Source organism: Schistocerca gregaria, chromosome 2 (assembly GCF_023897955.1).
Source record: "Schistocerca gregaria isolate iqSchGreg1 chromosome 2, iqSchGreg1.2, whole genome shotgun sequence".
In the NCBI taxonomy this organism is placed as follows: Eukaryota; Metazoa; Arthropoda; class Insecta; order Orthoptera; family Acrididae; genus Schistocerca; species Schistocerca gregaria.
Window position 1 is genome coordinate 710450924 of NC_064921.1, and position 14155 is coordinate 710465078.

General features: G+C 39.4%; 1 protein-coding gene across 2 annotated transcripts in view; it reads right to left on the reverse strand.

Moving 5' to 3' along the window:
* The window catches only part of LOC126334824 (uncharacterized), a 377818-nt gene that overhangs the window by 41914 nt on the left and 321749 nt on the right, over positions 1 to 14155 (reverse strand). For both annotated transcript variants that reach the window (XM_049997482.1, XM_049997483.1), the window contains one exon: positions 13516 to 13603. In XM_049997482.1, coding sequence (XP_049853439.1) covers positions 13516 to 13603 — 88 coding nt within the window. The remainder of the gene's footprint in view (positions 1 to 13515; positions 13604 to 14155) is intronic.

The window sequence follows — 14155 nt, forward strand, 5'->3', positions numbered from 1 at the left end:
TCTCCCATCATGTTGGTGTTCTAGCAGCCTTGGTAGCATTTTTCCATCACTTTAATGTCCTGGTGAAAACGCTCTTCTTGCTCCTCACTAACATCTTCCATACTGTCCAGGAAGTAATCAAGGTGACTGTTCAAAAAGTGAACTTCCAGGCTCATTAAACATCCTAAAGCTTTAAATGTCTTTAACATTGTAGCTATAATAGAAACACATTCTGCATCTTTTTCATGTCCTAAGAACTTTGTAATGACTTGCTTGAATGATACCCATTCTTCTTTCTCATTTAAAGTCATTGTGGATTCAAAGTTAAGAAGCTTAGCTTCTGAAAGGTGTGGAGACTTTTGGCAGAGATACTTAAAACATGATCCATCTTTAGGTAAAGCCTTTACAAACTGTTACATTAGGCCTAACTTTATATGTGGAGGTAGTAGGAGTATGTTTTTTGGACCTACAAGGTTTTTACTTTGAATATTCTTCTTACCGGGTTTTAAAAACTCCCTCACAGGCCAGTTTTTTCTGCACCAATGTTGATCCCTAGCCCTACTGCCCCATTCACACAAAAAACATGGAAATTTGGTAAAGCCACCTTGCTGACCAGGGAGGATGCATGTTACCTTTAGATCAACACATATTATCCAACCATGAGCAGAATAGCCTATTTTATTTAGCACTATTTCTAGGTTTTCATACCTTTCTTTCATATGTGCAGAATGTCCAACAGGTATAGATGCATACATGTTACCTACCATTGTGTAACAAAACAGCCTTTAAATTAGTTTTGAGTGAATCAATAAACAGCCTCCAGTCTTCCTTTTTGTATTCAATACCAAACTCATTCATCAGACCGGGAATGCCTGAGTAGTACACTAAATCACCTTCTTGTTGAAAACACTTGGAAAATTGGTGCTCTCTCTTTCTATGCATGTATACAATGGTTCCAACTGCCAATAAGTTCTTTTCTTTTAATCTAGAGCCAAGCAATTAAGCTTTTTCTTTCGTTAAGCCCAGATCCCTAACCAAATCGTTAATCTTGGTCTGAGTAAACAATTTGGGCTCTAGACTTTCTGTATTACAATGGAATTCATCATCATCTGGTTCACCTAAATCACATTGTACATCAGAAAATACTTCTGTTGGAATAGAATTTAAATCATCTGGTGGATGGTGGATGGAAGGTTAGGGTACTTTATTACCTTCTTGTTTTTCGAATTATGACCAATAATATCAGCACTGCAAAAGTAGCAACCATCTGAATGATTTCTTGGCTCCCTCCGTATCAAAGGAACAGCAAATCTAAAGGCTTTCTTCTCCTTTTTGGACCATTTCCTCAGACCTCCAACACACACATAACATACCTTATGCAGCACCCGAGATTTATCTTGATCACCAAGTTTAGATACATGATATGATAGATAAACTTTGCACAAAGCTGTAATGTTTCTTTGGTGTTTTTTAATCACTAATTCACCACAAATATAACAAAAACTGTCAGCAGAGTATTTACAACCACAATTACACATTGTACAGAAAACGGGAAAGTGAGGTTAGTTTGACAGTAAAAAAAACACCATTTGTTAACACAAAAATAGAATCAACCTTTTTTGCCAGCAAATGTTTTTCAGCTGTGCTACCAACATCACCTATATTCATTACACTTCATTTTTAAATTATTTTAACTGTATAAAAGTTGTTAAATTCTTTAAAAATCGCTTAACTTAATAAATTTAACTGTAAAATGTGAAGAAATGGTGGGTGATACAGTTTTTTAAGTATCATATTTGGATTTCCCACCCCAAAAAACATAAGAATAAGCTATTTTCAGCAAAAAAGTTTTTCCATCGTTGGCCTGTGTTGATCAAACTGATACACTCCTGGAAATTGAAATAAGAACACCGTGAATTCATTGTCCCAGGAAGGGGAAACTTTATTGACACATTCCTGGGGTCAGATACATCACATGATCACACTGACAGAACCACAGGCACATAGACACAGCCAACAGAGCATGCACAATGTCGGCACTAGTACAGTGTATATCCACCTTTCGCAGCAATGCAGGCTGCTATTCTCCCATGGAGACGATCGTAGAGATGCTGGATGTAGTCCTGTGGAACGGCTTGCCATGCCATTTCCACCTGGCGCCTCAGTTGGACCAGCGTTCGTGCTGGACGTGCAGACCGCGTGAGACGACGCTTCATCCAGTCCCAAACATGCTCAATGGGGGATAGATCCGGAGATCTTGCTGGCCAGGGTAGATGACTTACACCTTCTAGAGCATGTTGTGTGGCACGGGATACATGCGGACGTCCATTGTCCTGTTGGAACAGCAAGTTCCCTTGCCGGTCTAGGAATGGTAGAACGATGAGTTTGATGACGGTTTGGATGTACCGTGCACTATTCAGTGTCCCCTCGACGATCACCAGACGTGTACGGCCAGTGTAGGAGATCGCTCCCCACACCATGATGCCGGGTGTTGGCCCTGTGTGCCTCGGTCGTATGCAGTTCTGATTGTGGCGCTCACCTGCACGGCGCCAAACACGCATACGACCATCATTGGCACCAAGGCAGAAGCGACTCTCCTCGCTGAAGACGACACGTCTCCATTCGTCCCTCCATTCACGCCTGTCGTGACACCACTGGAGGCGGGCTGCACGATGTTGGGGCGTGAGCGGAAGACGGCCTAACGGTGTGCGGGACCGTAGCCCAGCTTCATGGAGACGGTTGCGAATGGTCCTCGCCGATACCCCAGGAGCAACAGTGTCCCTAATTTGCTGGGAAGTGGCGGTGCGGTCCCCTACGGCACTGCGTAGGATCCTACGGTCTTGGCGTGCATCCGTGCGTCACTGCGGTCCGGTCCCAGGTCGACGGGTACTTGCACCTTCCGCCGACCACTGGCGACAACATCGATGTACTGTAGAGACCTCACGCCCCACGTGTTGAGCAATTCGGCGGTACGTCCACCCGGCCTCCCGCATGCCCACTATACGCCCTCGCTCAAAGTCCGTCAACTGCACATACGGTTCACGTCCACGTTGTCGCGGCATGCTACCAGTGTTAAAGACTGCGATGGAGCTCCGTATGCCACGGCAAACTGGCTGACACTGATGGCGGCGGTGCACAAATGCTGCACAGCTAGCGCCATTCGACGGCCAACACCGCGGTTCCTGGTGTGTCCGCTGTGCCGTGCGTGTGATCATTGCTTGTACAGCCCTCTCGCAGTGTCCGGAGCAAGTATGGTGGGTCTGACACACCGGTGTCAATGTGTTCTTTTTTCCATTTCCAGGAGTGTATTTCATTGTCAGGCAGCCACTTGTAACTGAGGCTAAACAACCCATTGCTATCATTTTTATTCAATGGTCCATAATGATGATGTGAAACATAGACTCAAATAGGATCCCTTCATGTACAGTAATATAACTAATGAAATCTCTGGTGCCTTCTTCAGATAAGTAGGAGCCAATGTTTGGTACCTGGGATAATTAGATAACCTGTAAATCTCATTATATGTATAACATTAGCACATAAGGTAATATAGAATGTGTGATGAATGATACAAGGAAATTAGTAACAGTCACATTGATTACCTATGATCATATGGATGGTTGAATTAGAAATTAGGATTTTTATCCACAAAAGACCATGTATCACTTATGTGTTCAGCACACATGTAGAGGTAGTGTAATCAATAAGTGTTTCTTGAGGTCTCTAGCATTATTGCTGAATTCCTAATGAGTGTGAGACCACACTGACAAGATCAGAATACATGAGAGCATGCCAAATTTGAAGAATTCTCCCAAACACAAAGCACCCTCTGCTCCAGCATGACAATGCCACCAGACCACACACAACTGATACAATGTCTGCAAAGTCCTGCTCCTTGGATTCACTGTCTTCAATCATCCTCCATTCAGTCCCAACTTGGTCCCATACAATTTTCATCTGTTTCCAAAACTTAAAGGTGGTAGCACTTCAGTGCTGCAAGGACTTACATTCATGTTTTTGCTATATGAATGAGATATTAGTATTTTATGATACATGGCTGTATCATACCGATAACATATGATCACTATTTGAATGCTTAGAGAGTTTTGGCACTGTAATCAACAGTGATAAGTGTCTTACTGCTAGAAAGAAAGTGCATTCTCTACGTATTCTTTCTCTCATGCAAGTGTTTGTCCCCTGCCTAATAAGGTGAAAGTTAGTCGGCAGATGCCTTTACCAACTGCACTCAAAGGTCTCTGCAAATTAATTAGGATGTTAAACTACTGCAGGAGACATTTACATAACTTGGCTGTGATACAGGAACTGCTCAACAGATTGCTCACTGGAAACAGCATGTCTGGCAGTAGAAAAGTTCCATGGGCAAGGAAAGCAGAGCTTGTGTTTCATGCTCTAAAGATGGCACTACCTAAGCTAGTTTTTGGGACATGTGGCTGAACTGAACATGATTAACAGGGGTGATATTGCAATGATCAAGAAACAATGCTTTCTTTCATCATATTATTGCTAACTGCGAATCAGTGGCATTACAGTTGAAAAATGTACCTATGTAGGGCACACATCAAGGAATTTGGTGCAGTACAGTTGGTGGGAGGCAATGGCTATCATTCCTACACAATGGAGGCACACGTTTTTCAATATCTACCATAACCTTGCACACCCTGCCATCAGAACTCCTGGCAAGCTTGTTGCTGCAAAAGTCATTTTGCCTGGTATACAGAAGAATTGTTGCACCTGCGCATGTGACTGCAATGCAGCAAAATAGCTAGACATGTTTTCGTGCTGGTGCATTGCTTCCCGACACATACAGTGAGGTTCACTCACATTCACACTGACATCGCAGTGTCTCTGCCACGCTCATGGGTGTACGGATATTTAATAACAATGATTGCTAATTTCACTAGGTGGCTAGTAGCAGTACCTGTTCCCAACACAACAGCAGAGTTGGTGGCCTGAGCCATGGCGCAATCTTGGTTCACGAGTTTCAGTATCCTACAATCACGACTGACAGACAACAACAATTTGGAAAACAGCTTTTCAAGGAATTACACCAACTATGTGGAAGCAGACACATTCACACTACTAACCACCATCCTGCAAGCAATGGGATGGTAGAGAGTATTCATCGCCATTGAAAGGCCCATTGCACCTTAAACGCAGCATTAACATAACATGTGGAGACCTAGTTTGATGCATTATCCTCAGAGCTGTCGGGACTTCGCACTGCAGTTGAGGAGGATATACACTGTTCATCTGCATAGATGATATATGGCTAGCAGTTAAGGGTGCTGGGCGATTTCTTCTCACCAGCACTATTTTCTCCGCTGACTCAGGAAGATTCCACAACCTTCATCATGTGTCGACTGTGTTCACATGTGTGCCACCTCATGCCACTTAACGTGGTCAGGCATAGCAACAGAAGGAGTATCATTCATAAAGATTTATAAAATTGTGCATTTTTCTGGCTCTGGGATGATGTCATCTGCCCTCTCTGACGTCCACTCTCTCCGTCCTATTTGGAACCATTTCAAGGTGTGATGAGAGCAGGAATCATGTTCATCACTGAGAAAAATGGCAGGTAAGACAGCATATCAATTGAACTCTTAAAACCAGCATATATAGATGATGCAGTGCCCATAACCATTAGTGTTCCACTTCTGCCTGCATTTCATTCGCAGGAACTGACAACAGATGCCTCAATACCATTATAGGATTTACAGGATCCAATCCCAAAGGTCCTGTCACATTGCAGGTCACCTCTAATCTTCACACATTGCATCAGGCAAGTAAGATTCAAATTTCTGCTCATCAGACGGGCTCCTGGTTTCACAACAAGAGAGCTTGGTCAGAGAACTGACCATATCAGATGAATCAAACATTCTACCTGATTCCATGTGTCAGCCCCTGCCACATGTGTACAAATGACTCTGAGTGGTTTCATACAGATTTCGTCTCTACTAGCTATTTGCTCCATAGTGTGTAGCAATGAGAAAAGGGCCAGCCTCAGCAGGCAGCCACTACACAGTCCCCAAAATTTCTCACCGGAGATAAGAAGCAACTTTAGGTATGCACCCATTCATGTCATCACTTCTTCACACCCAGACCTGTAGCTCTGTCATACAGGAGGGTGGGGGTTAACATGATGACTCTAATAAACACCAAATTGACACCAGTACAAGGATGAACATTTTATGATTGACTCATCTTTGATATCTGGAATATATAACTATCTTCGTTTCCTTGTTATTTGGTCTTGCTCTTGAGTAAATTGAAAGTGAGTGATGTGATTAGTTTTCATTTTGTGAGGTTGTATCTAAAGGAAATAAATTTGTGTTATACCTTACTCATTGTTTAAATTGGGGACAGGTGCAAACTGCCCTGTAAGAGTGTCACAGTGAAAAAAAGCTATAGGCTTGAATTTTGATATGCATTGCAATTATAAAATTTGGCAGGAAGGAATCCAAGCCAACACATTTCCTTACTGTGATTATATAAATCTCCAATAATAATAATAATAATAATAATAATAATAATAATAACAACCCTCTGGGAAACCGAAGTGAAGACACACATAGGAACACTAAACATCACCATACTAATTGGAGCATGAAAACTACATGAATTAAAAAGATGCTAGCTGAACAATAGGTCCTGATTTTGGCAATACAAGAGACTAAAATAACAGAGACAACACTATAGACTTCGGTAACACCAGAATGTGCAATACCAAAACAGCCAGTAAAATAGAAAAAGGAGCTCTGCTTCTAGAAATGGCCTTTTCAGTCAATAAGAGGATCATCCAATCAGTAAGACAACTGAAACCAGTAAGCACTGGTGACACTGCTGAGGCTGACAATGACGAGGCTCAAATGCGCTAATATGTCTTACATGGCAATCAACATACACACAGCAGTAAACCAAGATAACAAGAGAGACAAAGAAGGAATTGATATGTACTGTGATTAAATACAGAAAACTAAACTAAACTCCAGCCAAACAGACCTTGTAAGAGCCACTGGTACCAACTGACCACTGTGTTATCCTGAGCCCATAAGCACCACTGGTTGCAGATATGTAGAGGCATGTGATTGACACACTGCACCCTGGCCATTGTCAGTTTAAAGACCAGAGCCACTACTCCTCAATGAGCCTCACAATGGCTGAGTGCAACTTCCTTACCAACAGCACTCAGAAGAACGGACAGTCATCCATCTGAGTGCTAATTAAGCTTGACAGTACTCAACTTCTACAATGTGATGGAAATTGGTGTTACCACTGTGGCAAGGCCCTTGACGAGCTAAAGATCATGAAGAATGTCACTGAAAATAGATTCAGAGGAATTATATGACAATACCTAGTACACAGATTTGCTAACAAATGTGGCCAGAGATTGGTTGAGCTCTGCTAGCAACACAATATGATGATAATGCCAACTCACTTCAAGAAAGATATCAAGAAAACCAAGACGTAGAAGTCATCTGCCAAATCCTTAGGAGAATACCAAGTCAACCATGTAGCGTTTACACAAGAACCACAGAGAAATCATGAATGCACAAATCAGAAGAGGGACTTACCTCACAAGAATCACAGACACCAGATAGAATGAACAGGGAGACTATGCTGATACCAAAGTTTAATATGATGAAATTAAGATATTCAAGTATCAAAGATAAATGGGAGGAAGAACAGCCACAACATGTGAAAAATTCAAAGCAAAGATAATCGGTAAAATGAAAGAGGAAATTCCTCTAATCAGAAAGAAGAGACATCTATGATTGAATGACACATGCAATAAGTCATTGAGAAGAGGAAAATAGTATACAACAAATGGATCAGTGTCAAAACAGGAGTTAAACTGACAACCTACATAGAGGCAAGAAAGCAATGACAAGACTTCAGAAGAATCAAAAGAGAATTTGAAAAGGACCAGTTAAAAGAAAAAGAGAACACAGGCGACTTTTATAAAAGATTTAAGACCAGAATCATCAGATACCAACGACAAAATCTTTGTGTCAGAAAAATGTATGGAGAACTGGCACTGAATAACAAAGAGAACTGTGAGACACTGGCGAAGTACTGCAATGAATTATTGAATTGTCCTGAAATGGTTGAGAGATTCTCAAGGAGCCAAGATATCAAGAGAAGTGATAAGTCAAAAGCACCAGGCAAGCTGAAGTTCAAGAGACAAATCATAAAATTGAAGAATAGCAGAATAACAGGGGTAGATGACATCGTAGCTGCAACAGCTGAAGAAAGCTGCGTCGAATGACCAAATAACAATTATAATACAAAACAGGAGACACCTTAGGACTAGTGCTAAAAATTACTGTAGGGTACCTTTATTGCCCATCACATACACAATTATTTCACAGTGGGTGATAGGTAGGACATAGTTTGTAACAGAAATGATCAGTACTGCTCTCTCTGTCATATACTGTAGAATTTGATACACTCATTAAATTCATGAAATTATCCAGTGGAATCATAGATCTAAAAATCTAATTCAATTCTTATGTTTTTCATGATCAGAACTAAAATATGAAATTGGCACAAGATTTATTTTCAGTTTAATTTGAAATTGTAATTATAAATTAAAACCACTGTCATTATTCCTATTTGTATAATTTATCCTGGAAACATTTCAACAAGAACTATTTAAATGTGAAAGAAACACCTACAGCATGCACAGAATCAACCTTAATGGACACAACAACAAAAACAAAGAAATTCATAAGTTAAGTAATTAGAGACAATCAATATTCTTACATAATTCATTTTAGATTCAACCTGTCCTTGAATGGAGCTGTTAGTGAAACAGTTAATTCTGCAAACACAAGTGGAGATACAATCTAAAATATTTGCAATAATAATGAACTTTTCTGATGAACTGTGAGATTTTTGAGGGAGGTTAGATGTCTCAACTGGAAAATTTAATAGGAGAATACCAGGCAGGAGTCATATTGCCAAGATGCTGTGCTGAAAAGATAGTTAGAGACAGTCCTGAGATACCAAACAGTGAGAAGCTGATAGACAATATACACCTCTGTAGACATCAAAAAGGCATACAACTGTAAGAACTGGAAAAGAGGCACCTCAACAAAAAGAAAGTGAACATTGTCAAACAGGCTCTGACCAACACCAAATCTAAAATTTAATTCATGGGAGAGTTATCAGAGTGCTTTGAGGTTAGAACAGAAGTGAGACAGAGTGGGGGTATTTCACCATTATTATTCATTATACTATTAGACAAAGTTTTGAGAGAGAAAGAATTGCGGATACAATGACTATAAGCCAGGAATGAAAGAACAGACATGGGATGTCTGGCATTTGCTGATGATCTGGCAATGCTCACAGATAACACAGAATCTTCATTAAAACAACAAAAAAAAGAACCTGAAAGAGGTGGCTGAAAAGGTAAGACTACAGATCTCCTTCAAGAAAACAGAATAGATGTCAAACCAGATGCACCAAAAACATCACAAGAAAATATGGTGACATCAAGAGAGTTTACAAATTTAGGAATCTTTGGGGAGGGGGGAGGGGGGGAGGTAAAGTAGAAAAATAGGATGAAGAAAGGACTGCATAAACAGAGAAATCAAAAGATGAGTAAAGTATTTTGGAAGACTGGGAAGATCTACAGCAAATCATGCCTATCAAGTAACGTAAAAGTGAGTATTACAAGACATATCAAGCCAGAAACCTTATGTCAATTTTTTTCAACCTTTCTGAGTTTGTGGCTCCCCCGACAGATTGTGGTGTTTCCATGGCTTTCCTGTGGGTTACCTTGAAAAAACTGAAATAACTAATTAAAAAAACAAGTTATTAATAAAATACTACTCAGTTCAATGTGTTGCTTGAGCTTGCTTCTTGTTACACACCTTGTCAAATCTTGGCACAAAATGAGATACAGCAAGCCTCATTTCCTTCTCCACACAAGAACAGACTTCTCACATATGTTCAATGTACAATAATACATTTCATCTGGAAAGCCAATGAGTGTTGCTATTAAGCCTCCATACAATGTCATATCTGTCTAAACATTTTATCTTTCTGATGACAAGTTTTAATGAAATTCACCACATTTCTGAAAGGTTCCAAATCCCTCCAAAATCCCCCCCCCCCCCCCCCCAATTAAATTTTTTCTGTAATTTGTTCATGAAGATGCTCTCCTAAATCTTGAATTCAATGCAGTATTAGACAAAGGAATGTGCAAAAGCTACCTTGCCATGGACTCTCCAAGTCTAATGGACATTTTGTCAATAGCAGACGGTAGAATTAGCTCTTCAGCAATCATACGGGCTTTCTTACATTTTGCTACTCGGTAACCTACACTGTAGTATGCTAGAAGTGCTTTAACTGAGATTTTTGCCTCCTTTGAAAACGGTGATTTTTGTTTTTTCATTTGACTCCAGTTTTTCAGAAAAATATTCTCCGGTTTGACCACACCATGCTTATTAATACTTTCTAAATGGCGCTTTAATTTACTAGGTAGCATACATTCAACAGAAAGTACTTTCAAACCAGAGTGCGATTTGTGCTTCTACCAGTGGGGCGGATGTCTTAGGGGGTTAGTAGTATTATATATGTTACTAGCTTGGACCGTGGTGTTACACATGGTTAAACAGCTATTTATAAATAGATGTTAATGCCGAAACTCACTATTGACACGTATGCATGATCAGAAAAGCCATCCCTTGTTATATCTTGAAAAGTACATTATAGGTAAAGCTTATTCACAAAATCATCTACATGTGGGTACAGATATACGAGGGGAATTCAAAACATAGAAGCACATTTGTGAACAGTTGTACTTATTCTGATGATAGAAAACTGAAACATATTAACAGTGTTAATAGTAAGACTTATTAAAAACTTTTAGTGTTCGATTCTACAAATTTACATTATATGTAAAGTTTTACTCCAGTGCGTGAGAAATAAACATCCCAGATTGGGATACATAAACTAAAACCAGAGGAGGGGATGGTCTGATGCAGAGGGGCGGAAATCCCCCCCCCCCCCCCTGCAAATCGCACACTGTTCCAAACACAAAATACACTGTGAATGCTTTTCATTGTTCATAACAGTGCATGTGAAACCAAAATCTAAGTAGCTACCATCATATTTTCTATACTTGCATTTTCTATCTTCGTTACCACTTTGTTGTTGTCTTTAGCAGCAAGTTCTAGCTTTTTACTTTCACTTGACAAATTTAAAAACTTTTCAATAGTTTATTGCCTTTATCAGCTTCGATGTTAAGGCTGCTTACATAATCTGGCCATCATCCTTTGAGTCTACTCAGGTTGACACCAGATATGAAATTTCTCACAACTGTCTTCTTCATTACCAACTACAAAACATATCCATGGCACTGCAGACAGTCATTCACAGGGCACCACAGCAAACAGGTTGAATTCCAATGCTTCATGTGTGGTAGAAATACTGGTCATGGATTGGCAAGGTTAATTAGAGAAAAGAATCATCAAAAAATGCAATGGTCCATTAAGACATTCTACAAACTGTAGAATGGACAAGAGACTGAACAGATATCTCATGTAGTGCATAACATAGGAAATATCAACTAAAATTTTACAGGCATATCAAGATAATCCTGGACTCCCAACTAAATAAACAGCACTTGCAGTACAAAGAAAACATTAATAACATGAAGTCCGAAAAGACCTGAAGGATGCTGATATAACAGAGTCAGATACAAATCACACAAGACAGACAGTGATCCAAGCACAAAGTACTCAAGCAAAAAGTGAGCCAACAAATCAAGAATTTCAAGACAGAAACAAATTGATTCGATGAAAGGAATAAATTGCATAGTGAGAAGATGAAAGAAGTGTGTCACCTCAGAAACTCTCACCTTCAGTAAATGCTTCACATGGTCCTCTAGAGACCGACATGTTATAATACTGGTAACAGTAATAAATATTGACTTATCAATTAACACTCTACAGTCACACATATACTTGTGAGATTCCATTCCATGCTATCTTTCAGTTTGTTACTGTTAATGTACACATTATGAGTCATATTGTAAACTTAGTTTTTATACCTTTATTATAGGGTTTGTTCATTTACTGAATCAGAGTGATAGGTTTTGGTTATAATCCTTGCTGCCACTGCTGTACTGAGGTCACTTTAAAACTGCAAAGTCAGCACATGTCATTGCTCCATCTAAGCATTCACACCGCACATGAGAAATAAGCATATGTATAAATTTCTGTTACTGTAATTATGTCAGAGGAAGGCAAGGGTATACTCCCTCCTAGCAGTGAACTGCAGTACAAAGTAACCTTGACAACAACTGTATTGTTTCTTAATTACTGTAATTCTATTTTGCACAAATATGATTAATTCCATATTATAGTAATTCATTTACTGTCTGGGTCAACAGAACATGAATAGACACAAGAGAAGATAATTGTAAAGTACATCAGTCCATTGTTCCTGGTATTTCTATGAATTTAAAAGAACTCAAGGTAACTGAATTCCACATGAACTTACTAGAGAATCAGAAACATGTTGGACAAAAGGGCACATTCCCTTTTCTTTTGGAACAAAATGTTCTGCTTTGGCACTGAGTGGAATTAGGGTTACAAACATTTAAACTTTTCACAGTCTCACCAATCCGTACAATGTTGACATACACCAGGACTGCTTATTGCAGCTGACCCTGTCTCAAATAGGTTAGGATATACCTGTGACAGAACTGGAATAAGGAGTGCTAGTTAGGTGTGTGGGAAAACTCTCGCACATGGATCATCCATAGACATATGACCCTGAGACATAACAAGTTGGAACTCCTCCATCTGTTATGTCTTCTACTCCCATCAATAAACAATTTTTTTTCCAATTTAAAATCCAGTTGGTTGTACTGACCATGCCGATTTCAGTGATGCAATTAGTTTTACTAGGAGCTTGAGAAATTAAAAGTGAAAGGAGAGTGAAAGGAGAGTATATCTTTGAGCACCATCAGCTGCAATGGATGTGAACATTAGGACAATGAGCCAAACTGAGGCATGAAGATGGAATATGGAACTTGGTGTTCATATCCGTGATTTTGTCTTAACAGCTGAGGCAACATTGCTGTTTGGAGTCAAGAGTGTCAGGTAATCAGCTTTTCACTCCACCAAAAATAAGAAATATCCTGTTGAATATAATCAGCTTACAATAATATTGCACTCAGTAGCAGTGACAATGACCATATGTCCACTAAAGTAAATCTATTAACTCCTCAAATGCATTAGGGGATTAAAGACTGGGCATATGTTTACAGGTATATTTGGTAGAATAAAATCTGTGCCAAACTGTAGCAGGTCCATGATATTTCATGAATCATATTCTCTCCACCCATCTTCCCTTAATGTCATTAACACCTACAGAGCACTGCAGTTAGAACCAAAAAGAACATTTTGTTGACTGACACACCATTAAAATCTCCACCTATAAATCTACAACATTTAGTTCATTTAATTTTAAAGAGTACAGATGAATATGAGCTGTGTGTACCTGTTGCTGACCTGTTAGTACATCAACTTCAACTTCAGCTGCTGTTGCTCCATATATGAAATAAGGTTTCAGATCTTTAGGGGTGTACCTGAGAGTAAATGAGATTTTGTTAGTATCAATTCATATTCCAAATAAATAAAGGTTTCATTTATTTACTTGAACCAAGCCATCACAACAGTCATCCACAAAAAAATACAATGTAGGTAGTTTGATTGTATCTACCTATATAGCTGAGATCATTAAATTACATCATACAACAGAAGTAGCTGTTCAGCTCCTGCTAATGGAATAATTTTAGTGACCAAAATTTTGTCAGCAAGGGACACATAAGCAAATAAAAGCAACCCAGCATTTTCTTGGTGTGATTTAGGGAAATTGTGGAAATTCTAAATCGGAATGGCAGCATGCAGATTTGAATCATCATACTCCTGAATGTGAGTCCAATGTGCTAACTACTGTGCCACATTTCCCAGTGAGCATGCACCATTACTGCTCAGTAGAATTCTAACCAATGTCCTGGTTTGGATTCCAAACCTCTCTTTCTGACCTACCCAAAAATCTGTCAGATGAGGAAGTTAAGTAAATCTATAGTTTTCCAAAGTAAAAGGCCATGCTCCAGTAATGCATTCCTTCATCATCT